We start from the raw sequence: 25,704 nt of genomic DNA on the forward strand, positions 1-25,704 counted from the left end.
TCCTATCTTGGACTGATGTCTGTCCAGGTTTTATTACAATTTGATTAAGACCATCAATACTGACAAAGGTACCCCAAAAACTATATGAGTTATTACTTTTCATAATTTCAATCCATTAATCTTTTGAACCAGGATTCCATTAGCTTTACCCTCCACAAGAAACCCTTATCTGAGCTATATTTAAAATTAGGTCCCTCACCAAATTGTAAGTTGGTAAAAGTATGAGCTACATAGATAACATTCTACAAAATCACTAGATAATGTTCTACAAAAACTGAATGAAAAATTAAGAATTTATTTCACTTATCATGTTTATATCATGTGGTAATGCATTGAAAACTGTTCCTATTTATAAATTCCTAGAAAAATAGTAGGAGAAAGAGAGCAAATATATAGTTATTTTTTATTTCTCGTCTATATGAAGAGATATTTTAATAGAATGTCCTACTAGCTAAAGGAGCAAGGAATGTTAATTTCAGTCAGGCGTTATAATCGTTTTTATGAATAAAGCTTTCGAGGTATACCATTAACGATGTATCTCATACTGATGAGGTAAGTATTTGGTCACTGCATTTCAGGTGAAAAGAATAACATCAAAGCTACAGTTCAAAACATGGTTTTGGTTCATGTACCATGTACTGTGGAGTGGACACATGATGTGTTTGTTTTTCCAGAGTCCTACTCCTGTCGCACGGGTAACAGCACTATAATTCTACTTTGAATAGCCAGCTTTCCCACACTCTCCCTCCAGGGTCTCCTCCTTTCTCCCAGGCCAGCCATCCTAGTCAGAAGTGAGCATGTGACTAAAGCAGGGCCAACTGAAATTAATCATGGACCTTTGTTAGATCTGTTGGGAAAAAGTGATACTCTTTTTACTAAGATTGCAGGGACTAAAATTCATGTGAGCCTGAAGCTGACAAGGGTCATCATCACCACCATATTAAGACAACCTATGTGAAAATAAAACCACTTTGAGTACGGAAAAACCAAGATATGGGGAGTAATCAAGTCTCTGCCGTTTTCTGTTGTCCTAATTCTGAATTAGCAAATTTAAAATGTTTTAACCAGCAGGAAGATGATATAAATGTGTAAAGCAATACCAGTAAAGCAAAATGGCTAGCTGGGGTCTGTGGTAAAACGAAGACATAGTCCATTGAGTAAAATAAAGACATAATCATTTAAATTTGATTTTTTTTTCCAAATATTATTGTGATCATTATAGCTTTGTGGTCAGATTTGTCCTGGTGGGTCCCAGATGGCAATCCTTGTATGAATTTTAGAAGGTTTGATGTGATCTATATCTGGCCTTTCAGTTATACGAATCAATTTTCTTTCTTCTTTTTTTACTTTTCTTGCTGCCTTCCCTTTCTTCTTCCAATTTTCCTCCTTCCCTCATTTCTTCCTTTCTTCTTTCCCTTTTGTTGAAATTATTTTTCATTGATTGTCACCTCTTGGCAAGGAGATAATACATATTCTATTTGTGCAACATGTAAGACAAAAATAATGAAAGATTGTGTATTCTTCTGAAATAATCTGAGAAGTTTTACCAATTCTATTTTAAAGTCAATTAACATGGCAACAAACTTGCAATGTGGTTTAGGGTAGTGGGTCTGCAAACGTGGCCACTAGACCAACACCCAGTATCAGCGTCACTGGGATACTTGTTAGAAATGCAAATTCTCAGGCCCCACCCCAAACCTTCTGTATCAGAAACAAGCACCTGTATTCCAGAGCGTTCACTGAAGTTTCAGAAGCACTGCTCTGGAGGAGTGGTCTAACAGTCAAGAAGCTATTCAGAGATCCATACATTAAGTGAGCCTATGCTATTTAGAGGCAGTGATAAGGGAGAAGAATATAAAGCCTCAAGAGGACTGACTAACATAGGTATGGATAAAGAGAGGCGATAAAAATGTACACAAATAAATGAATAAATGAGAGAAAGAAAGGAAGAAAAAACAAGATTAATTTAGGGTTTAAGGATGGAAAGCCACAGTTGTTTAAGCTCTGTGGATACACTACCTAAGATTTAATCACAACTTTTCCATTTCTTCTCTAGGCTAAACCTCTCCCTGTCTCAGCTCTCTCCTGTCTGTAGTGGGGAAAATAGTAACACCAACTCCTTATGATTCTCACAGGGATTAAATGAGTTAGTATATGTAAAGTTCTTAGATTAGGCTGGGTGCATGATACATGCTCATTAAATGTTAGCTAGAGTTTAGTTCTATAGTTGCCTTAACGTATTCAGTAATCAATAGCTACATGTGACAATTTAGATTTAAATAAATTAAAATGTTAACTACATTTCAAGTGCTCCATACCCACATGTATCACGGAATATTATCATTATCAGAGAAAGTTCTAATGGACAGCCATGCTCTAGGTGGTAAGATTTTTTGCTCATGATAGGATCACAAAAGTTGCGGTAATGAACCTGGTTTGTTACTTGAAAAACGACTCAGGTTGCTGTGCTGTCATCATGAAATAGCAACCACCAACCTCCACGGTTACAAGGCCTAATCTCTTCTCAAGGGCCTGCTGTTTCCTCCTGGGACTCTGAAGCCCAGGCAGGCTGAAATGTAATCTGAACTTGAACTCTGAGACTGTTCACTGGGAAAGCCTCTTATGCTACCCAGATCTGTCCCTCACGCATCTCACTTAATGAATAAAACTTCGATATGCCCAGGCTTCTTTCCACTATTAACCAAACCACCTGCCTCAATGCCACCAATGTGTCTTATTCCTGAATCCTGAGATATGATACATGAACTCAGTTTGGAAGACATTAAGTAGGAAACCAAAGGAGACATGGATCTAGGTGCTTCCTATTATCCAATCTCAGCTCCAAAATCACAAAAATCATTAGTAGATATTTCCACATGGACATTCTACTATTATCTCATATTTAATTCATCCTAGAGTTCAAGGCCACCATTAAATAGGATCCGAGATTCCATTCCTCTCACTCTTTTTCTGAGCTGTTTCATGAAGCCTCTATTTTCGTTGGCCAGGCTTCCTTTCTGAGTCCTTATTACACCATGTTCATTCACACCTCTGCTCATGCTGTGTCTCCTGCCTTGAATGGCTGTTTTAATTCTCTCTGCATACATCCAAATCTCATCATAAATATTCAATTCAAGTCTTAGCTTCTTGAAGCCATTACTGAATAACTCTCACATCGGCAATGCTAGAAAATATGTCTATAACACACAATTGAGAATTTATTTATATAACCTATATTCTCATTTCTCTATATAAATACATATTCCTCTAACTTAGAAACATATACCTTATATCATCCATGATAGTAGGTAAACTGCTCTTGACTTTACAAATAGTATCCTATTGTATTGTTTCTATCTATTGTAATAGAGGACTGGGAAATAATCAATTGCTAGAGCAGTATCCTTGAATAGGCAAGGTAGGTTCTAGTTGATATTTGGAGGGAGTGGCCTTCCATAAGTTCAAGGACAACTCATAATAGTCGATAAACTTCAATTACAGACAGATGTTTAAATGTGATGGAGGAATCTTGTGGAAGTTTGTGATCGCCTCAATTTTCTCAGTGAGGCAAGAACCAAGTTAGCTAGGTGAGAAGGTAGATGGAGGGAGAGATGGTTGAGGTTTGAAAAAATCCAGAAAAACAATAAGTTTTTTGAATAAGTAGGAATTGGAAAGGTTTAGGAAACTGTAGTATCTTCACCACAAAGTCAGGACAGAGAAAGATAAAAGAAGTCAAAAGTTGCCAGGGTCAGATTCCTGGTGTGATTGAAGCATTCTGGAGATGGAATAGTGGAGGGAGCAAGATGAAAAACGAGTACTGTGGCTGGAAATTAGCCAGCATTGTGGCTGGAAATCAGACAGTTTGGAATTGAGAATCTGGAGTGGTTACAGCATACGATCATGCAGTGAGGTCTGAGTTAAGATAAGGACAAGTTATTGGAGGAGAGGGGGTCAAAGAAGCCTACCTGTGAAGCTCGATGATCGGGTAGATCATCTACCTAAATGTTGAAATCACCAATAATTAGGACAAGAGTGGTGTACAAGAGAGTGACAGTGGGCCAAGAGCTGAACTCTGCATGGTCTGTGTGGGATTGTGTGAACGTGGGTGGTGAAAAACGAAGTATAATGGGTGGTTTAGTATGATGGCATGTAACTTACAGCTGTGTGATCTGTGAAGGAGGGAGAGAGAAGTGTCCAGAGGAGGCAATGGTGAGAAGGGTGAGGAGTATCCCAACCCCCACCTGATGCCCAGCAGTGTGACAGGGGCCAGAGAAGAGCCACCACATAGGGATGCTCCTGAGAATGCAGTGCTGTCAGAGGAGAGTAGGAAAAGGAAAGAATGTTCTCAGAAGAGGAGGAAGATGTAAACCTTTACTAATAATTGTCTTTTGTGTTTTTGGTAAAAACTATGTCTAACAGTTAAAAGCATAAAAGACTCCTACCTTGCTAGAAAAGTTTCTTGAACTCGAATGTTCTCTCAAACCATTAATGCCTGTTGAAACCTACTATAGATAACATGTGATTTAGAAAGTAGAATGGTGAAAATCTCTATTACAAAATTTAATTAAAAGAATGGTTTAATAATGCTGTTTTTTAATTCATAATAACTGGCTAGTTTTAAAAGAATGGCTCTGAATGGAAATCATTTGTACCCTATTTAATTTTTATCAGCCTATAGTTCTCCTCACCATCCCATTACTTATCCTGACTTAACTGTGTTTTCCTTCTTGAAATATGGAGGGAATAAAAATTCATAACTCATAAACACATATTAAAGAGTAATTTGAGATTTATAGAGGTGAATAAAGAGCAACAGAAAAGGGACCACTGTCTAAAATGTTATTGTGCAGGCAAAATGAAATAATCCATACACACGGTACACACTTGGACACAGGTATGCACACGCACGCACACACACAGAAAATAATCAAATATACTTTTGTACATAATGTCACTTTAAGGAAAGGACCTTTTTCTATATCTTATACATCCCCTGATGTTTAAAAAATATTTAGAATTGACAATATAGCAGGTAGAACACTGTTACAGCTAAAAGATGGAATGACTATAGGTGATACTCAAATAAGTACAGAATCCCAGTCTCAAAGATCACTCTAAATAAAAAAGAATGTTTCAGTAACACGATGGAATAAATATGAGATTCCCATCATCTGTTATTTGAATAGCACAAAAGTGAACTCTATGATATTAGCTCTGTTTTTGATGGAAGCACTGAGAGGAAAAGATGATAGTGACACTGAAAAGAAGAACAAACTGTAGAAAATTACAACAAAAAAGTCTCAGACCCTTCTACGTTCACTTCCATAATACTTCCAAAGCAAATATCACCAGCACGTCTTGACTCGGAAGAACAATATTTCCTAAATCATGCAGTGATGCATAAGGGCCTTGAAGAAGAAGAAGAAAAAAAACTAACACAAAGACAGACATCAAGCTAAAAATTATTTCAATTCTATTTTCTGTTATGGATCACAAGGTGAGAAATGAGCCTATACGCAGAACTGAATAGAAGGAATCTTTCAAAATTCACATTTTTATCTCGGTTAAAATTTATCTCCTCTTCCACCATGCAAAGATTCAGGCTGAATGATTACATTTTGTAAAAAGAAAAAAAAATGTAGCTGTACTAAAGTACAAACCTATTATTCATAAATAATCGATTTGTCATTTTGAAATTCTTGATACTTTATATGATTCAAGTTTCCATTAACAATTTCCCATTAATTCTGTCTTGTAACTGGAAGTGAAATAATACATAATCTTTACAAATGACATTAAAAATTAGTGATTTATTGAGGTAACTACTGGAAAGAAAAGACAATGAGGCTGATAGACAAATGGAGATGCTATAAAATCTTTTTCTTCCCAACTATAAACAAAAATAAACACTTTTCCAGTGTGATATTTTAATTAAATTCATCATTCTGGCAATTAGAAATAAATACAAATGAGATTAATAGATTCCAGTATTTTTTTAATCAATAAATCATGAACATTTTCAAGGCGAGCAGGTAGGCAGCATCATTGCTGCAGCCTCCAAATGTGAAAGGCAGTAACGCAAGGCACGAGGGGGCCCGTGACAGTTCATCCTAAGTGGCCAGTGATATTGATGAATCAGTATCCTGCATCTTGAGAACTAGACAATCCAATTAACCACAGTCAAGTCTCAGATTTCTCTCTCTCAACATCTCTTAACATTGATCAGGCAATCAATTTTGTCTTAAAATGCAATAGCATCTCCTTGCAGTTTGAGTCTTTTTGATTCACCAACTATACAAGTACACAGGAAAAGATACAATAGGCTAAAGAGCTCAGTCCCTGGACAATCCAAGAGGACAGCCTTTACTTACTTGTATGGCCTAACTAGGACCACAACGTCATTATCACAACTAAAATGAAATGATATTCCCTTTAATATGTCAGCATCCAATCTCAGATATAAATCCTAGATAGTTTTTCTCATCACCTGCTTGATGACTGATACATAATCTCTGAAATAAGTCTTAGATGTTTGTTATAGATGTGCAACAAATACACATTCATGTAAAAATCTTTTGATTTCTGTAACATGTCAAGGGCATGAAATTTCTGATATGAAATTGGAAAATCACAAGAAAAGAGTATTTAACAACAATAGTTTCTCTAGGAAAAACACAAATCAATCTTTACATATTGGAATTTATTTCTGGCTCCATTTTAAGTCTCTCTCTAGTTCTTTTCCAGGGGCTCTTTTAAAGAGCCCTCCCTGTTTTAACCTTCCTATGCTCTACAAATCCCATCATTTTTGGAGTCTGTCACAGCAGCTTTCCAGGAGGTAGTCAGTCACCTACTATTTGCCCAGCAGCACATTTTAACATATTAATAGCATATTAATTTTAACATACTAATCCAATGGTTGAAGGCAGTGATTTCAAGGCATCCTGGACAGCCAGTGGACAACAATTTACATTTATACTAGGTATCACGCTAAGCGGTCAAGCTCAAAAAAAAAAAAAGGAAGCTTATTTTGAAATAAGTTGTCTGATATCAAATGGAGTTTAAAATCATGGGCCCAGTGATAAGTACTATAAATCACTTTAATTAAATTCATTTCTAAAAGTTTTATGCAATTCTTTTATTTTCTTTTTAAAAACATCAATGTGGATATCAGATATTTTAGGGATGAGAATAATAAATGATGATGCCATGAAAACTTCTTCAATCAAAGGCAGAGATGTATGACTTGAAGAATTTTATCAATTTGGAATAGTCTTAGTTATCTTTAAGAATCAGAGACAGTCCAGAAGTCCTAAATTTGAGGAGATTTCTGTGCTCGCTTCAGCAGCACATATACTAAAATTGAGGAGATTTCTGAAAATAATTTGAAATGATAGGGAATCACTAGTTTCTTTCAGAAATGCTATGGCATTTTGAAGCGTTATTGTCAATTGTAATTCGTATGATTTAATTTGTTCAAATTTGCAAATATCTGGAGCCACCTGAGCTCCTGGTATTGCAATGTTAAATACAGTGGAAGGTTAGAGAGATAATAATTAGGTCCTCTTTCCTCTTGCTGAGTTATATATAGCAATACATTTTCCTTAAAGCTGTAAGTTATAAAACTTACCTCTCTGACGTCAGTCTAACAACATAGGTGGACATAAATCTAAGTTGTGTGAAATAACCTATTATTTTATTGGTTCAAACTATTGAATATGTGCTTTCTTATCTATTCAGATGAAACATCATGCTTTTTAAAATAAATGACATGTTCACGCTGTCCATTTTAATGGGAAATAATTAAAACTATATATATATATATATATACACACACACCACACAATCTCAATTTTATGTGAAAAATAACTGTAAAGAAAAAAGACTAGAAACATTTCACATATTTCACATTAAGTAGTTCTAGGCAGATGTGCAATTATAGGTGACTTTACGTCACTTTTTTATACCATCATTTTCCAAATTGTCTTCAGTTATCATGAATCGTTTTCAGAAACAAACTAACAAATACATGTTTATAAAGAAAAGAAAACATTTTTTTTTTTTCCTGGAAGAAAATCATGTTTTGGTTTAATGGAATAATATCAGTGAAACATGAACATTTAGGCATGGTCATCAATTTTTGACATAGATAACACCCTGTAGACATGAATGGAAAAGATTACTCTGAAAAACTCACGGTTAAGATATTTGTGGGACAATATAATATGAGATACCTAATGATGCCCATCCATCGTCAGTACCTGTAAATATACCAGAGGGACAAATAAGGCATGATTAGAGGGTGACCCGTCTAAAGGCAACCCCAACTAATTCAACAAGGTTTTGAACTTGATACCTATTAAGAATTTCTTAAGTAAACTTCACAGAATGCTACATCCTTATATTACTTCCCGGATCCACCAATCCCTGCTCTTCACCCAGCCACATGGAACCAACCTCAACTCATTTTCTCTCATGCCATCAACCCCTACGTCTGACTAGTCATTAATCCATCAATTCCATCTCAGCCAGACACCATCATAAAATATATTTAAATTCTTATAGTTCTGAAACATGAATGTATCTTACAAAAACTGGCATGTTAGATACAATGTTTATCTTCTCTGTTAAAGGCTTTAATTGTATCAATGGTGTATATTACAATTAATATCATATTGGTATCAATGAAATGTAGCATGTATGTATATATATTTATGTTGGTGTATTTATCTATACACTTAGAACTGATAATCAATAATGGGTGATACTATTTTATTATAATTATTTTGTGTATTTGTTCTCCATCAGTCTACTAAATAACAAATGTCTTCTAACTTATTGACTATTGTTGAACACCAGTGAGCATCTTCCCAATACTCTTATCACATTTTTTCCACCGCCTGGGGCAAAACTATACACAAGACTCCAGGGAAAGGTGGATAGTGATGGCAGGGTAAAAAGGGAATTGAGACATATCTATTTCTTCATTAAGCACTGTTAAATTTCTACCACCTTACAGAAAAAATTTCAGGAACATTAAATTATGTGTAGCTTTTATTGATCTTTCCTGGCCTTTATTGCTTCAAAATAGGGAGCAGTTTGGGGCTAATCAGTACCTTCAGGGACTGATACATGAAATCTGTGCCTTAATAAGTCTATGGGTATCAGGGTCTTTTGAAACAATCTTATCAGATCATACAACATTTTGAAACTATAGAGTAATGATGTTTCATGACCTCTTCTTTTTACATTTTACTGCAATTCAGTTTATCTACTGAATTAACCAGATATATGTCTGGCTAATAGGAAAAGGAAAATAAAAATAAATGAATAAATAAACATAACATATACTTTTCTATTTCTATTAAAGTTTTATAATTAAAAGCTAGAGTTATTCTCAATAGACAATTTATACACAATTACTAAGGGAAAGAAACGTGGTCTAAGATCACATTAAGTTATATGTAATTTGGGGCAGATATCTTCCAACTGCCACTGCATTTACCCAACACAGTGGAATCCAGCAGCAAAAGTGAGGGCTGAGGATCTTGTTGCTTTACTTAGCAGCTGTGTGATTTTCAAGTTATTTAGCCTCTCTGTGCCTCATTTTCATCCTTTCTCAGACAAGGATAAAACAAACCACTTTACTGGATTTTTCTGAGGATTAAATGAGGTGACCCAGCAAAGTACATGCCCAATGCCTGTAAGTATTCAATTAATCTTAGCTATGTTACCCTTGACACTATCATTATTCAGCAATGTTATAAAATAGATTCAATCATCAGCTAATTAGTGAATTATCTGATATAGTATCAATGGATACTATTTTAGAATGTTTGGTTTAAAATTACAATGTCTGTGGGGATTCTGGGAATGGTACAGGCAGTGTTTCCCAAATCATGTTCTATGGGAAGAATGTGGCCAAGGCTAAGTGGCCACAACTGCATGGAGCATTAAAACTCAATAAAGGATGATTGTTTACAACTTTTTGTTGTTGCTGTTAAAGTCGAGAAACCTGTAGAGTACACGCTTATCTTGGAAGCTGGATTACACATTAATATACTATAGGATAAAGAGAGACCCGTGAGTAAGATACCTTTTGTTTTGTTTTGTTTTGTTTTTGCTTCTTTCAGCAGCCCTAAGCATATTTAACTGTAGAGTTCTTTTATCACAGAATTCCTGTTAATTTCTTAATTTACATACTCTCTAAGACACTACTCTCTGGGGTTCTACTGAGAAGCATGCAGGTAATATAAATATGAAGAGGGTCAGGTATAGAAAAGATGTAGACATGGTATGGAGGAGGATTTCCGTTTCTTCTGGGCAGTGCAAAAGGCAAGCGGCAGGGCAAACTGAGTTATGAATGGCAGCAGAGCCTGGCCTGAGCATTAGGGAGAGGATGTGTGCAAACTGGAGGCCACAGGCCCTCCTAACATAGACAGCTGATTGCTTCTATTAATACTGCAGGTCTAGCTAGTCAGATCTTCTACTTCTTTTTCTTTTCCACAAAAATCTATATTTTCATGTACAGTCACCATCGTTTTTTTGTGTGTGTTTTTTTTCATATTTGCGTCACAGAGGCTTTTATATAGCCCATGTTTTGCAGGGCCAATTAAACACGTCTATATGTTAGATACAGTCCCCTGGCCAACAATTTGAGACATCTGGCATTAGAGTTCAGTGTCCAAACTATTATCTTTTAATGCATATGAATCATTTAGCTAATGGCTAATAATTTTTCCTCATAGCAACCTTGTGAGAAAGGAATTATTATGCCATTTCCTGATAAGGAGATCAAGTTACATATAAGTGAGGTTACTTGCTCAAGTTCACAGATCTGGCAGGTAGAAGAGCAAAGACCCATCCCTGGCCATCCCTGGGTGCACCTTATTTATTAGGACACTGTCCGTATCCCACATATGAGCATACATTTGTTCTTAGGATATGGCATCTGGGAATGAGGGAGGATGTTGACACTGATTGCTTGAGCCGGTTTAGTCTCCTTTATTCAGAGGTGAGGCAGCTCTCATTCAATGATTTCCTTTCCAAATGAAGATGTCTGTCAGCTTCTGGTTGAGGAATTGTATCATATATTACCTTACGTGACAATAGAATTTTTGTCACAGGTCCTCAACTTGAAAGATAGATTTGAATTTCTAATCCTTGCTTTCTAATGCTTATTAAAATTTTGTTCTGAGGAATTACAGACACAAAGGAAACTCTGAAGTGAATGAAGTCCTTATTTCTCTAAATCAGGAGTTGGGAAACTGCTTCTTAAACCAACTCTGGCTCACTGGGTGATTCTGTAAATCGAGCTTTGTTGATACACAGCTACACCCATTTGTTTACAGCTGATCATTCATCGGCAGCTTTATCCCACCACAGCAGAGCTGATTGGTTGTGACAGAGACCATATGACCTGCAAGACCAAAAACATTTACTCTGGCCTGTATTGGACAAGTCTGTCAACTTCTGCTCTAGATATTCCGATTTTTTATTTTGGGAACAAAATCAGACACTCATAGCCCTTTGTCCTTAGAGATCACTCTTTACAGACCCTCAGACAATTGCTTTTTACTGTAAAGTTCCATGTTTCTGTCACCCACAGGCTCACATTAAATGTAGATAAAAAGAAAAATGCCTACACTCATTTTCACTGCATTCACTGGAGAGGTTTTATTGAGGATATTAACCTCGCCACAGTGTTCCCTGTGAGAACAATACAACTATAGTTGTAGTACCAGAAATCGTCTTTTTTCTTTCTTTTTGTCCTCATGAGGAATTAGTTAGCATGAATAGCATGACTCTTTCAAATCTTGTAAATAATTTGTTTTCTCTTTCTTATAGAACCTAGAAATTTCAAAGTTAAAATTGCAATCTTCTACCTTACATTGTTGAGCACACTTTTCAACTTACTAAATTTACCCTTGGTTTCCTTTTACCTTCCTTGCCTTGTTTCCATTTCTCATGATTTCTTTTTCACTTCATGTTATTGCAATGTGTCCATTATTTTAGCTATAATGCATCTTTTTAAAGTTAAAATTAGACATGAATAAATGAGAGCACTGGTTATATAGGAAAAGACCTGAAAGAAAAGACGCCTCTACCTTCTGCCCCTGTGACAGGAATCTGTTCCTAGGATTGCATCCTGCCCTATCCCCAGGGTTTAGTTTAAACCTCTAGAAAATAAGAAGGAAAGAAAATACTCTGACCCCACAAAGACCTCAGTTGAAAAAAAAAAAAAAAATCTGCAACTGTGTACAGGGCTGTATCTTGAAGAAAAAGAGCACTGCATTCCCTAAGCTAGTTAGAACACATCCTACGGTATGGTCACCTCCTCCTGATAGTTTTAAGGACTTTTATAGAGAGAGCCAATGAGATTTAAGACAGAGCACATGCTGTAATGGCAGCTTTATATGGCAAGGCAACATAAAGTTGAAGGAGGGATGATGCCAACGTAGAATTATATTGATGCTACTAAAATCAGAATAGAGTAATACACGGACAGATGGTCAGGTCAACTCTCTGTCTTACTGCCAATATAATACGTAGGATGAGGCTGCCCATTGTATGCTGCCGCTTGCTTCCCGGGCAATCCGAAGTGTTGACAGAGATGCTACCAAATGCCTCAGAGAGATCATCTGGGAGGAACTGCTTCGACTTTTGCTTAGATATGTAATCAGTACTGCTGAATTGTAAGCCTCACTATGTTATGCAAATTCATTAATATTAGTTTTTCCACTGCAGCTACCTGGAGAATTTTTCTATGAAATGTTTTTTTCTACTTCAACCAAAATGAAATTCACTTCTAATTCAGTATTGGAAAAAAAGGAACTGACTCACCCCACCCCCACCTGCCACCCCATATCATAATAAAAAGGTAAAGAATTAGAAAGGGAAATAGTTCAAACCAAGGAGGCATGTTACACATAATCACTATAAGAAATGAAATAGAGCTCTCATCTTCTCATGTGTAAATAGTTCCAAATACTTCCAGATGGGAGTCTGTTTTTAAGTCCTACTTAGTGTTTTTGTAGAAAAAAAAGTTAGTATTTTTCTATTTTATTCATAAGGAGTAATAATTAAGTAGTAACTGATAAGGTTAAATAATACCTGGATTTTTATGATTTTCCTTTAGTTCAATCTTTAAACATGAACCGCTACGGTTACATGTAACTAACATTCAATAATTAGAAAACCATCGAGCTTACAAGTCATCACGTGTTTTGCTGATAGAAATATCTGTTTCATAGCTACTGTGTTTCCCTGACCATCAGATCTAATGAGTAATTTGGAGCCAAAATTAATATAAGACCTGGTATTTCCATTCCATTCCATTCCATTCCATTCCATTCCATTCCATTCCATTCCATTCCATTCCATTCCATTCCATTCCATTCCATCAATTATATTAAAGACCTGGTTTTATGTTAAAATAAGACCGGGTCTTATATTAATTTTTGCTCCAAAAGATGCATTAAAACTGATGGTCCAGGTAGGTCTTATTTTCAGGGAAACTCGGTACTTCTGCTCCCTCTCCTCTTCCCCTATATATGGGAATAATATACACTCTGACCTATAAAGTCTTTGTCACATGTCACCTACTCTTTAATGCCTCACCTGAGAACTATACAAAAAACTGTCAACCCTCAGCCCTTTCTATCTCACCTCCTTTTTTTGCCCTTTATACCAATATATGACAGAGTTTAATTATTCTTTTTCTTTTTCTTTTCTTTTTTGGTAGCTCTTGTTCTACATTTTAATGTAAAACTTTAGGTATAGGTAATAACAGTTTTGCATTTTGTTCACTGCTATATTCCATGGCCTAAAATGGTGTCTCACATATAAGAAGTACTCAGTAAATATAAATTAGTCCATAAGTGAATGTATGAATGGTCTATAAGTACGATCACTCAGTCCCCACTATCCTCATCCTATTATTCATTAAAAGGTTGAGGTGGACAGAGTGCAGGACAGTCATAAAGTATAACACCAGGGACATTCCTTGAGCTTCATCTAAGTAGAATAATCAACATTTTTTTCAGATTCATTTGCCAAGTTTAAATCATTCTGCCTTTCTGAGGTTAACAAAATCAACCATATACATTTTTATCAAAGTAACAATTTTAGTGTAGGACATACTCAAAGCATTTATCAATTGCTGTATTTATACCATTAAGTAAACGTATCTCAGTATATTTTAGAAACAAACTGTAAGTGGTCTCATTTAGTCTTTAATTAAAGCATACCACTATAATAAATTTAGGAATTTCCCCCAACAACTACAACAACAGAAAACCATAAACAATTAAAGAAGAAAGATATTTTTTCAAACAGAATTGCCAACTCTTCCACTCATTTCAGGTTGTCATATGATCAATCCTCTACTAACAGAAACCACCAACTATTCAACCATGTTAACTTGTATCACTGTAATTCTGCACCAGAAGTATATACCAGGGAAATTCAGATGGAATCTTGATTTAATGAAATCACTTTAACATATTCAAGGAGGAAAGTATATTTGTTACTACAGCTCAAAGGGATATTCTATTTGATATTCATACAGCATGTTCCTGTTCACATATCTCTCCCAGTAAGGAGCTCAATGTGATGATTAATTACACACTACCTGGGTTCAAAGCCCTTTTCTACCATTTTTTAACTGTGGGATCTTGGGCAAGTTACCGAACTTCCCTCTGCCTTACTTTCCTCATTTATAAAATATAGATTAAAAAAACACCTTCCTTTTGGGTTGTGGAGATCATAAAGTGAGATAACAAATCTAAAGTGTTCTCTAGTGTTTGCTATTTTTATGACTTATAGGTGATTGTAAAGGGAATAGCACAATTATATTTTATGTGCTTATGAATTCTCCCTTGTAATACTGACAAATGCTGTGCATGTGTATGTTAAATAACTCTTGATGTGACTGATTATGCTTGAATTAAATATTTGGTTGTTAATTTTGATACTGGAGAGGTTTAACTGTGAGTACCTGATACCCCTTTTTGTAATAAACATCAGTCTACCTTGTAATACAGAAGTCCCCATGCCTCTCCAGAGATCAGAGATTCAAGTTTCTCATATGTGTCTTTCTCTGCAAATAGTTTGGACAGACTACAGTCTTGACTAGTCTTGCTGATCACTCCCTGCCAGCCACAATACCAGAGAACCAATGATACACAGGCCCTTGTCCCTGCTGGTCTTCCATTACTGTAATGTAAAAACACCAATTAACCAAACCAGGACTCCCTCACTGGCCCCAGTGGCTGTGTTTGAGCCCCGAGACCCACCAAAGTGTAGATCTCCACCGGGTAGACCAGGCACTGTGCTGTGACTAGGCAGGTTTGCTCGATCGCATATATAGGAAGTATAGGGTTGTTTTTGTTTGTTTGTTTTCCTTCCTTACTTACACGCTTATACCTGTCTGGGATTTTGCACCTGTGGCAACACACAGCTATACCATTCTCTACTCACTAGGTCAGACATTCTTTACAGAGAATGTTTCCTTGATGGTCTGCAACCTTGATTTTCCACAGTACCTCACAACCACAATTGATTGAATATGTTTGTACATATCCAAACTTCAGCTGGGGACAAAAGTCATGTCTCCTCCACTGCCAGTGCTGTCTCACTCTCCATGTTAATCAATGTATCTAAGGGGATTTTGAGGAGGAAATGTCACATCACTACACACTAGCTGCATGTCTCATAGGTCAGGACCAGTATGACACCCTCTTACACAGGAAAAGTGCTATGGCAACCTTTGGTTATTGCAGATTAATGTTGTGCAATAATTATAAAATTGAGCAGAGATAAGAAATAATCTCATTTAGAATAAAACGAATTTCTCAGTTTGATCATGAGCATAAGCACTGTATTTATTCATGGATCTCTTATATTTTCTTCCCTTTACTTTAAAGAGTCTTAAAATAAATTTTATTTTTCTTAATATTAATGCAATATATGGGCATATTACATTCAGATGTACACGTATGTGAATTGTGCAAATATAAAAAAATATATGTAAATACTAAAGAAGAAAATGTAAGCTAGCCATACTTTTCTAATCCATACATAAAAACTGCAAAAGCTATCTCATTATTAACTTGAGATGAAAAATTATAAAAACATAAAAACATGTTATTCTTGATGAAAAATATTCAAAAGAGAACTTAATTTCACATACCAAAATATAACACCAAAATATCATCATCAACAACTACAACACTGGCAACACAGAGAGAGCATTCCTCACAACCTCAGGCAATATGACATGACCATATCAGAGCTCAAGCTTCCATTGTTTTCCATGAAGACAGTGAATCCAAATCTTAGGCAAAGAATGAAAGCATTCCTTTGTGTCTCATATAACTACATCTGAAGAAGAAAGAGGGCAATGAAAGGGTGAACAGGGAAGTTATAGGGTTTAGTTTTTTTTGTTTTTTAATCATGAAACAACTCAAAAAGGAGAAAGTGGCTTAGGTCAGTTCTTTCTTTATTATTCCATTTTAAAAATAAAACATCTTTATGCCTCATAGTCAATGAATACTTATTTTAAAATGTAATATAATGATTTCTATAATCCTAAGATTATTCCATTTAATAGATGCCATTCAAATAAATTTGAAGTCACTATTAGAAAAATAATTCCATGAATTACAGGGTCAGACATTCATTAGCTCTACAATAACACTCCCCAGATAGTTCTAATTAGCTTATAGTCCTAAAGATACTGATAGTGAAATGCTGTGAAGTATTAAATTAATAGACCTTAGAAGACAATGCTGCTATACTTGTTCACCCTGCACAGGACTGCCACATAGCTCACTCTTTCATTGTTTTTTCTGGAAAAGTAAATGTGAACATACATAAACTCTTCAAAATAAATACCATATATTGGTAATACTATTTAGGAAAATCCTTTTGTTTTGATTCACAATATATATTTCATGTAATCAAACTGCTGTGCAGATTATATCAAATGGAATTACTCAGATTGGGACCAGAGGCAAAGTCTGGTTTCCTCTCATTTCAGTCTGTCTAAGTACCTGAATAAGTTATCTTCCATGTGTAAGGGCAGAACACTTTTCTCTTATCCCCCTTTGGGTTCTTTGGCTGGTCTAATAATTATATTAACATAAGATTAACAGGAGAAACACAAATTTAATTTTGTATGTACAGGAACCTCAAAGATATGAGACTCAAAGAAGGGACCGACGCAGGCAGCTTTTGTTCCTTTTAGACAGAAAAACAATTATTTGTGAAGATTTGACAAAACAAAAGGGTTTGGGCTTGGGGTAACAAATTAATGAATATTTAACAAAGTTTGTTTTTACAGACTTCTCGGCCTTAAATTCCGTATTTCTGGCAATTAGGATGGTTTCTGCCCCCCCAGTACAGAGAGGATACTTCCTACTTTCAGGGGGAAAGAGAAGGGTCAGAATGTCCTTCTTACAGGGGCTCTTTCTAAAGTACCTTTAATTCAAAATAATATGCTAAAGTGGCATTATTTTGGCATGGCATATTCTGCTCCCCTTCAAAATATAGGAACAGTTTTGAGAACTAACACTTTACCACATTTTTACTTTACAGATAAACTAATAATCATCATTTGTTAAATCATACATAGACTTACACAGTTTTAGGTATAGAACTTTAAGTCCATGGATTTCTAAACTACTGTTTTCGGAGTAAAATGTCACACACTTAATAAGTATTTCAAGGCAAAGTGAAGGGTTCTACAGATAATCGATTGACAAAAAAAACAAAAAACAAGGATGCTTTGATCACATGTTTAGACTAGCAGTGTTAGGTCTCATAAGGAAAACTAAAGCAACAGGACAGCCCTCCCTACCAATGTTCTAAAAAAAAAAAAGAAAGAAAGAAAGAAAGAAGAGTTACATATTTGAAACAATTAGAGACTATTAAGCAAGGGCTGTTTAAATGCTGGATACCATTTTCCCAGCTGCATTACAGGAGTTTTTTAAAGGAGCAATTGATGTGATGTGGAAGAGTCATAAAAGGCTCTTTGAAGAAGAACAATACATTCACAAAAGAGGACATGCTCCAGGGAACTGCCTCTGCACAGTCACAGACTTCATTTGATCATTACCATAGATCAATGCAGATGAATCCAAAACAGAAACATAAAAAAGTGCCTTGTGTTGTAATCACCGTCTTCCCCCTTGAGGCATTTGGCACCCAGAGTTACCCACCTCTAGGCTCTATCTTCGTTAGCACTTCACATTAATTCACCTTTTGGATCATACCATGCCCAATTCCCAAGAAAGGCTAATACCTCCTAAAAGCCTCCACATCCAAACAACTGGCCCTGTATTTCTGATTGCAGCTGGAGCCTGGAATGCACTTAGATTTCCACACCCAGGTATGAGGTGCTCAGCCTTGACAACTGGCAAAAAGCATAGGCCCGGGCTTCTTCATGGCCAGCTGGACCATGGAAGCTGGGGACCCACACGGCCTATATCACTGAAGTGGCAGTACTCCCACGCACTATGCTGTGTTTTTCTGATCCTGTGCCTGAGCAGCTCCATCCTTCTGAGAGCTCACTTCCTTCTCCACTCTATCCAATAGCTCCTCTCAGGTGAGTGAGAGTCTGCCTGGCACCTACCAGTTTTCTTCTTTAAGTTGAATCCTATACTAAAACTGGCAGGGCTTTTAGTAGAAGTTTTCCCACCTGCCTGTATCCAGAGTGCCAAACCATCCTTTGAATACTCTCCTTGCCTACTTCAACATCTTGGTACTGACAACCTCTAGAATTGAGACTCAGGAAATTTGCCCTAAAGAACCCATTCCAAGACTATGTAGGCTCTGTGGCCAACCCATCTTTCTTCAGTCCTTGTCTTACCTTGGTGAGTAGGCATTTGCCCAGATTACTTGTTCACATTTGGGACCTGTGCTTGAGGGCCCAGCAGATCTGACACCCAGGTCGGCTTGACTTACCCCAAGTTGGTCACTTACTTTTGATACATGCACCCACACTGCACTGCTCAGTAATTTAGTGCTCTGGAACTCTGAATTACATCTTAGTTTATATCCCATCCTAAGTGCTCTCATCTCATGACACTCATACACATTTTAGCAACATCACAGCAAACTGAAAGGCAGGTTATTTACTCCCGATGGAGTAAAGTAAGTAGAAAAAATAATGCTTTGTCAAGAAGCATAACAAGAAATTAATAGAAACGATGACTCCTGATATTCTATGCCCAGCAATGATCTAGCTAGTTGGATGTTTGTGATTTCCTGGAGGATTTTCTCTTGGAGCCATTAATGATACTATCGTCCCTAAATGATAGTATTTCCTCCAGCCAGCTTACCGCCTAAAATGGAATGGTGAGCAATACATCCTGCCTGGGTCTAAGCTTAGGACAGATTCTCCCAGAACTCTTCCTCAGGCATTTGGCAGATCTTCAGAGATCACCAACTTTAAGTGATAACCTTGATTTTTTTTTTTTTTTAAGATTTCCTGATGGCTTCATCAGTCCTGTATAAATTAACATCTACGAGGCCATTTTAGGGAGCCTAAAATATCAACCTTAAAGTCTACTGGGTTAGTTCCCTCGCAGCTTGGCATTGTATCCTCATCGCTTTTTGAAACACACACACAATGGCTTTCCTACCTATTTGGGGGGGGTGTTACACAATAATTAAATGAAATCGGGATCGACCTTATCCTGTCAGTGGGGGGGAAACTAATGCAAAATTTGAGCAATTCTACTGTAACAGTAAATATATTACCTGTGGCAGGATGATAATTCTTTCAGATATAAAAGATAAATGGTAACATCTTCTTCCTGTATTTTCTCCCTACCCCAAAGACCATGAAGGCAGCCGGCCTCTTTGTGTTCCCTTTCCTCAAAAAATATTGTGACACTGGACAGAAAGCAGAAGTTTTAATCAATATGCCAGGATGTGTGTGTGTGTATGTGTGTGTGTGTGTGTGTGTGTGTGTGTGTGTGTTGGAGGGATGCTAGTGATGGCAGAGAGAGAAAGAGAAGATTCTATCAGACAAGGGATGGGCTAAAAGTCCAGAAGCCCCACAACTAGCAGAAGCCTGCGACTGAGCTGATAGGTTCCCACTAAAAAAGCAGAACTGTCTAAATTATCATGTTATGACTTCAACATCCACATAGCAACACGATATTTTTATTTTCACGTTTTAGGAATAGCAAATGAGGTTAACGTGTGACAGAAACCTCTTTTTAAAAAATATTTATATTGATACAATCACATCTTAAAAAGAGTCGTGTCTCTATTTACAGATTTATATAAACATTGACATAAACTATTCTATTTGCTGCTGAATATTTTGCCATTTGAAGATGTTGAGAAATATGTGTCCATTGGCTCTGTAAAAACTAGGCACTAAATAAATGTTAAATTCAATATATATCAATAATAGGAATTACACATATTTGGAAGGCAAAAGTAAATTTTATATATCTGTGTCTACTTTTCAAACATGATAAAACTGCTTTTTTTCTAAAGAATAATATCTTCCAAACCATTTTCCTTCGACATAAACTTCACTAATAGTGTTCTTTTTAGATTTAAATTACTTTCTAACTTCATTACTTGTCCTGCATACACTCTCACAAATCTGCTAATTCAAAGGAAGCACTCAAGCGTCCCTTTATTTCTCAAGAATCAGGAAATCTTATGAGAAACAATAAGTGTTTTTGTCAGATAGTGAATGAGGAAGAAACTTCTGCAGTAAGAAATAAACCATGTTCAATTTTAACATGTAAAAGAACATTTCTTTAACTTGCACTTGATTTAAAATCCAATCACTAGCATGAAGATCTTTAAAAATTAAGATGTCTCTTCTAGGAGACAATCAGTATGCCAGAAGGCAGCATCACTGGTAGTAACTGATCTTTTAACCCAATGGAAATTCAAATCAAAACAAGTGAGAATTTGTTTCTGGAAAAGGATTCCAATATTGTGTAGATTCCATACAAAGGCTTTGACCTAGTTTTAAGCCTCAACACTATTGACATTTTGTGTTGGATAACTGTTCCTTGTTGTGGTGTATTGTGTGCATTACAGGATGTTCAGCAATGTCCTTGGAATATACCCACTAGATGCCACTCGTACCTCCAATTCCTCCAATCCCCTTCCCTGTCCTCCTCCTCTCACACACACTCTAATAGTCAATCTTGTTTCCAAACACTGTCAAATGTCCCCTGGAGACAAAATCCCTCTCCACCACCCTCACCCACCCTTAAAACCAGTTTAAATCGCATTAATCTAATTTCCTTCTAGTTAGTTTCTCAATGGAATTTCCTTCGTGTGGCTATTTATTGAGCAAGAAAGGACTTGACTTTTAATGTTAAAAAGTAAAAAGGTGCAAAGGCTGAACAATGCATTTATATTCATATCTATAACTAAGGAATGTGTCAAATTTAATGTCATGAATGTTATTTGGGTTTCTTCTTATCTAGAGAGGATGCCATTTGGTAATTAAAGGAATATTGGTGCTTTGGCATTAGGCAACCTAAATTCAAATTTCATTTTTAACATTTAGAAGCTGTGTAATTGTGATTAAGTTACATTAGTTCCTGACACCTCTAGTCTTCATATTAAAAAGGTAGATAACAATAATATCATTTAAGAACAATTAAATGTGATAACATCTCTAAAGGGCATGCCACATATTAGATAATCCACTATCTTCTCCTTATAACCATAAAAGTACGAAAGTATCATTTATTATACTTATGTTCTATTTTTAGTTTGAACTAGCATATTTTTTCTTCTATCTTTTAAATAATTAAACTAGGACTATATCATTTGGAATGATATAGTTATCTAAAAAAGTGAAATTTATACTTACTCAGTTTGTTTTTATGATGAAACAAGGCAATAAGGTAACCTTAGAAAAATGAGTGTCCAAAGCACAAGGACATGGTTTATTTATGGGTCAGCATTTCCACATGTAGAACTAACTTCACCTTTGTTTTGAAATTTCACCAGGTAGCTGACCTCACCTAGCATTACTATCCACAATTCTGGTTTAAGGAGATGCACTTGGCAATTGTATATAGCTAACAAAGAACTGAGCAATCAGGTCACTTATAAACAAGCTTAAACTCCAGCAAATACTAAAATGACAGGCTAGTTTTATTTTTGTTGTTGTTTTTTTTATCTATAAGTCTATATAATATGGAGAACTCTATAATTTGTTATCTAAAAATGAGATTTATATTTATTTCAGCATGTGTTTCAGTTAAATTATTGCTTATATTCTAGAAGAAAAATGAAAGATAACTTTACTAAAATATTTTGTGTTATCTTGGATCTTGAAGGCTTCTATAATCTCAAGTATAATTATCAATAAAATAAAACATGCTTTCTTATTTAGGTGACTTGTCAGGAATTTATTCTTTTTTTTTTTTTTTCAAAATCATATTCAGTTCAACAAACATTTCTTGAATATCTAAATATGAATAAGAAACTGCTCTTGGTTCTGAGCAAAAAAGCCTAGTGAAGAAAGTGGACATCCAATAAGAGATCATTTTAGTAATAGTGAAATGTAAAGGAAAAAGAAAAACAATAACAGCAACAACAAAAACAGGTGTCTACAACCAGTCTGGAGTTCAGTAAAGGATTCCTGGGGAAGCTAAAAATGGAATAAGACTTAAAAAATGAGTAACAATTTTTCAGAAGAAGAAGGATTTTCAGAAGTAATATGGTCAAAGCTATAGAACAGCATGGTGTTTAACTGTAAAAACAATTTAGAATTAAGAGATCCTATGTGTGAGGAGGGAGGATCCCAGAACAGAGAGGTCTATAGAGCAATCCATGGACTCGTTCATTAAGCCACCAAAGTTACATGGTTTCCAGATGCGTATCATTTTCAGAGAAACCCTTTCCAATTAGGCCACAGAATGGCCAGATTCTAACAAGTTAAAGGAAGAGAAGGAAATGGCTATTCTTTGACAATGTTATTTGATTGATGATGTTAGGTCATTCTGTACAATATTTTGGAGACTATCACATTATAAAAACTAAATAAAAAACAATGAAAATCCTACAGCTGCAATATTTTACCTCAGATCCTGCAATCAAACAGTGGCAAGTAGATGCTGCAATTACTTATTCATGTGAAAACTATTACTCACTTCATTAGATCGATATTTTCTTGTTCCAAGTTTTTCCTACGTTTTGCTTTTCACTCTTTGCTCGTTGCTCACAGAGGAATAATTTGCCTGATCTTCCTAGGCTAATAAGATATTCTTCCAAATCAGTCTCAGCAAAGAAATTCCTGGGCCCAGGGATATACCCACACACACTATCACATGCATGCATGAATACTAAGACAGTGCAACTTTAGATTTTGATTTTCCACCATTAGCCCAGCTGTCATAACACTATATTTAACAGGACCCAGGGGAGTGAGTGAGCATGATGTTTAATGCAAACCAGCTTGTTGAAAAATAGGATCACTTCATATTGTATTACAAAGCAATAAAATAAAAAAGGAGGCCCCAGAGAGATATTTAATGTATATTCACAGAGTTTATCTCATAAGGGGGTTGTATACTTACTTCTAAGGTAAGTAGAATACAGTATCAGAAAAATTCTAGATCTAGTATTTCCATCAAAATTACATAGAATATGAAATACATTTGACTATAACTTGAATATATATCATATTAAAATTAGGCTGCAAAGAAGAGCAAAATTCACATTCTGCTTAAATGATTCTATACTTTTGAAAGGTGGTATACACAGATTTTTGTAATAATATAATTAAATTAACATTTAATTAAAAGTAACTACATGTAAGTGACATACACATTTTCGAGTTAGAACTATACATTTTATGTGGATTCAGAAAGCATCACAGGATTATATGTGGCCTCCTGCTCAACTGTGACCCTGCATAGGTCTTAGTCACAAGTGTATGCTTCAAAAAAGAGAAACACCCAATATTTACAGAATTAGATGAAACGAATTGATATGTCAGTCTGAACATTATCTAAACAGGTAAAAAGTTCAAAATCAACTAGCCAATATGTTTTATTTACTCTACTGTAACTATTTTCTAAGCAACTGTTGGGTTGACAAGACATCATATAGGTCAGTAATTTTTCAATTACACTGATCACACGAGATTACTTTTGAAGAAGAGTCTGAATTTTTCACCACAGTTGTTATAATGCTACTGCTATGGACCGAATGCTTATGTCTCCCTAAAATTCATATCCCAAATATAATGGAATTTGGAGGTTGGACCTTTGGGAGGTAGTTGCATTTGAATGTTCATGAGGATAGAGCCTCCAACATGAGATCATGAGGGTGGAGACCCCACGATGGGAATGGTGACCCTATACGGCAGGGGTGTCCAAACTTTTTTCAATGTTTTTTACCAAGGGCGATATGCGGTAAAATACACAAACAGCCGGGCCACTCACTCGAGGTGAAGTACGTATTGCCTCACCTGGATTATTTAAGTAAACTAAATATATTTTTGGAATTGGCTGCAGGACAATTAAAAATGGATTGTGGGCTGCAGTTGGCCTGCAGGCCGCAGTTTGGATACCCCTCATATAAGGGGATAAAAGGACCAGAGAGAGACAGATCTAGTTCCCTCTCCCTCCCTCCCTCCCTCCCTCCCTCCCTCCCTCCCTCCCTCCCTCCCTCCCTCTCTCTCTCTCTCTCTCTCTCTCTCTCTCTCTCTCTCCCTGCCCCCCCCCACCATGTAATACAGCAAGAAAGCTGATGTCTATAAACCAGGAATAAAGCCCCCACTAAGAACCTGAACATGCGGGCACCCTGATCTTAGACTTCCAGACTTAAGAAATAAACGTTTGGAGGACTGGCAAGGATGGCAGATTAGGTAAACGTTATGCCTATTGCCTCCTGGGATCACACCAAAATTACAACTAAGTTAGAAAACAATCAACCTCAAGAATCAGCTAAAGCCTAGCTGAACAGAACCTATATAACTAAGGCTATAAAGAAGAGGCCACATCAAGACTGGCAGGAGGGGTGGACATGCGAACCAAGCTGATCCCTAACCCACAGGTAGTGGCTGTGGTTGAACTTTGGTGGCAGAGGTTCCCCCTGAAGAGGGAGGGGTCCCAGGCCCACACCAGGCTCCCCAGCCCAGGGGTCCTAGGCCAGGAAGAGGAGTTCCCACTACATCTGGCGGTGAAAATCCGTGAGGACTCTGTCCATTCTGGTGAAACGGAAGGTTACTAGAAACCCAGATGTCCTTTAAAAGGACCCACACACAGACTTACTCACTTATAAACACTCAGCCTGGTCTCAAGTTGGGGGGTGGTGATGGGAGAGACACCAGAGACATACTGGGAAAGACTGAAGTGTGTGTCCCTGGGGAATGGGTTGGAGGGACAGCTGTGATTAACACTATGTGAAACTAGCCTATGGGGAGGATAGGGGGGACATCCTGTCTATGTTAAACCCTCCCTCAAAGAGCCACATCTGACAACACATTGGTATGTGCACCACCTTGGTGATGCCCTGGTTCCCTGCCCCATACAGCTAATGCTGCATTGCTTATAGCTGGGTGGCTGGCCCATCCCACAAGCTGCAAAAGCCTTTTACAGCAGCAGATAGCTCATGGCTGCCCAGAGAACTTTTGATGGTAGTCAGTGAGCCACAGCTTGCACCACAGCCATTCTTGGGTGGTTCTTGGGGATCTCTGAGCCC

General features: G+C 36.5%; 1 protein-coding gene across 7 annotated transcripts in view; it reads right to left on the minus strand.

The window, feature by feature from the left end:
- Positions 1-25,704, minus strand: part of NKAIN2 (sodium/potassium transporting ATPase interacting 2) — an 871,385-nt gene that overhangs the window by 562,227 nt on the left and 283,454 nt on the right. Inside the window, exon 2 of one of the 7 annotated variants that reach the window (XM_088795477.1) lies at positions 8,195-8,258. The exons of the other annotated variants lie outside the window; for them this stretch is intronic. Within the exon in view, the coding sequence (XP_088651603.1) occupies positions 8,195-8,245 (51 nt within the window). The 5' untranslated portion in view covers positions 8,246-8,258. The remainder of the gene's footprint in view (positions 1-8,194; positions 8,259-25,704) is intronic. 7 annotated transcript variants of the gene reach the window in all.

Source organism: Rhinolophus sinicus, chromosome 2, assembly GCF_057876585.1.
Source record: "Rhinolophus sinicus isolate RSI-liver-muscle chromosome 2, RSI-T2T, whole genome shotgun sequence".
Lineage (NCBI taxonomy): Eukaryota > Metazoa > Chordata > Mammalia > Chiroptera > Rhinolophidae > Rhinolophus > Rhinolophus sinicus.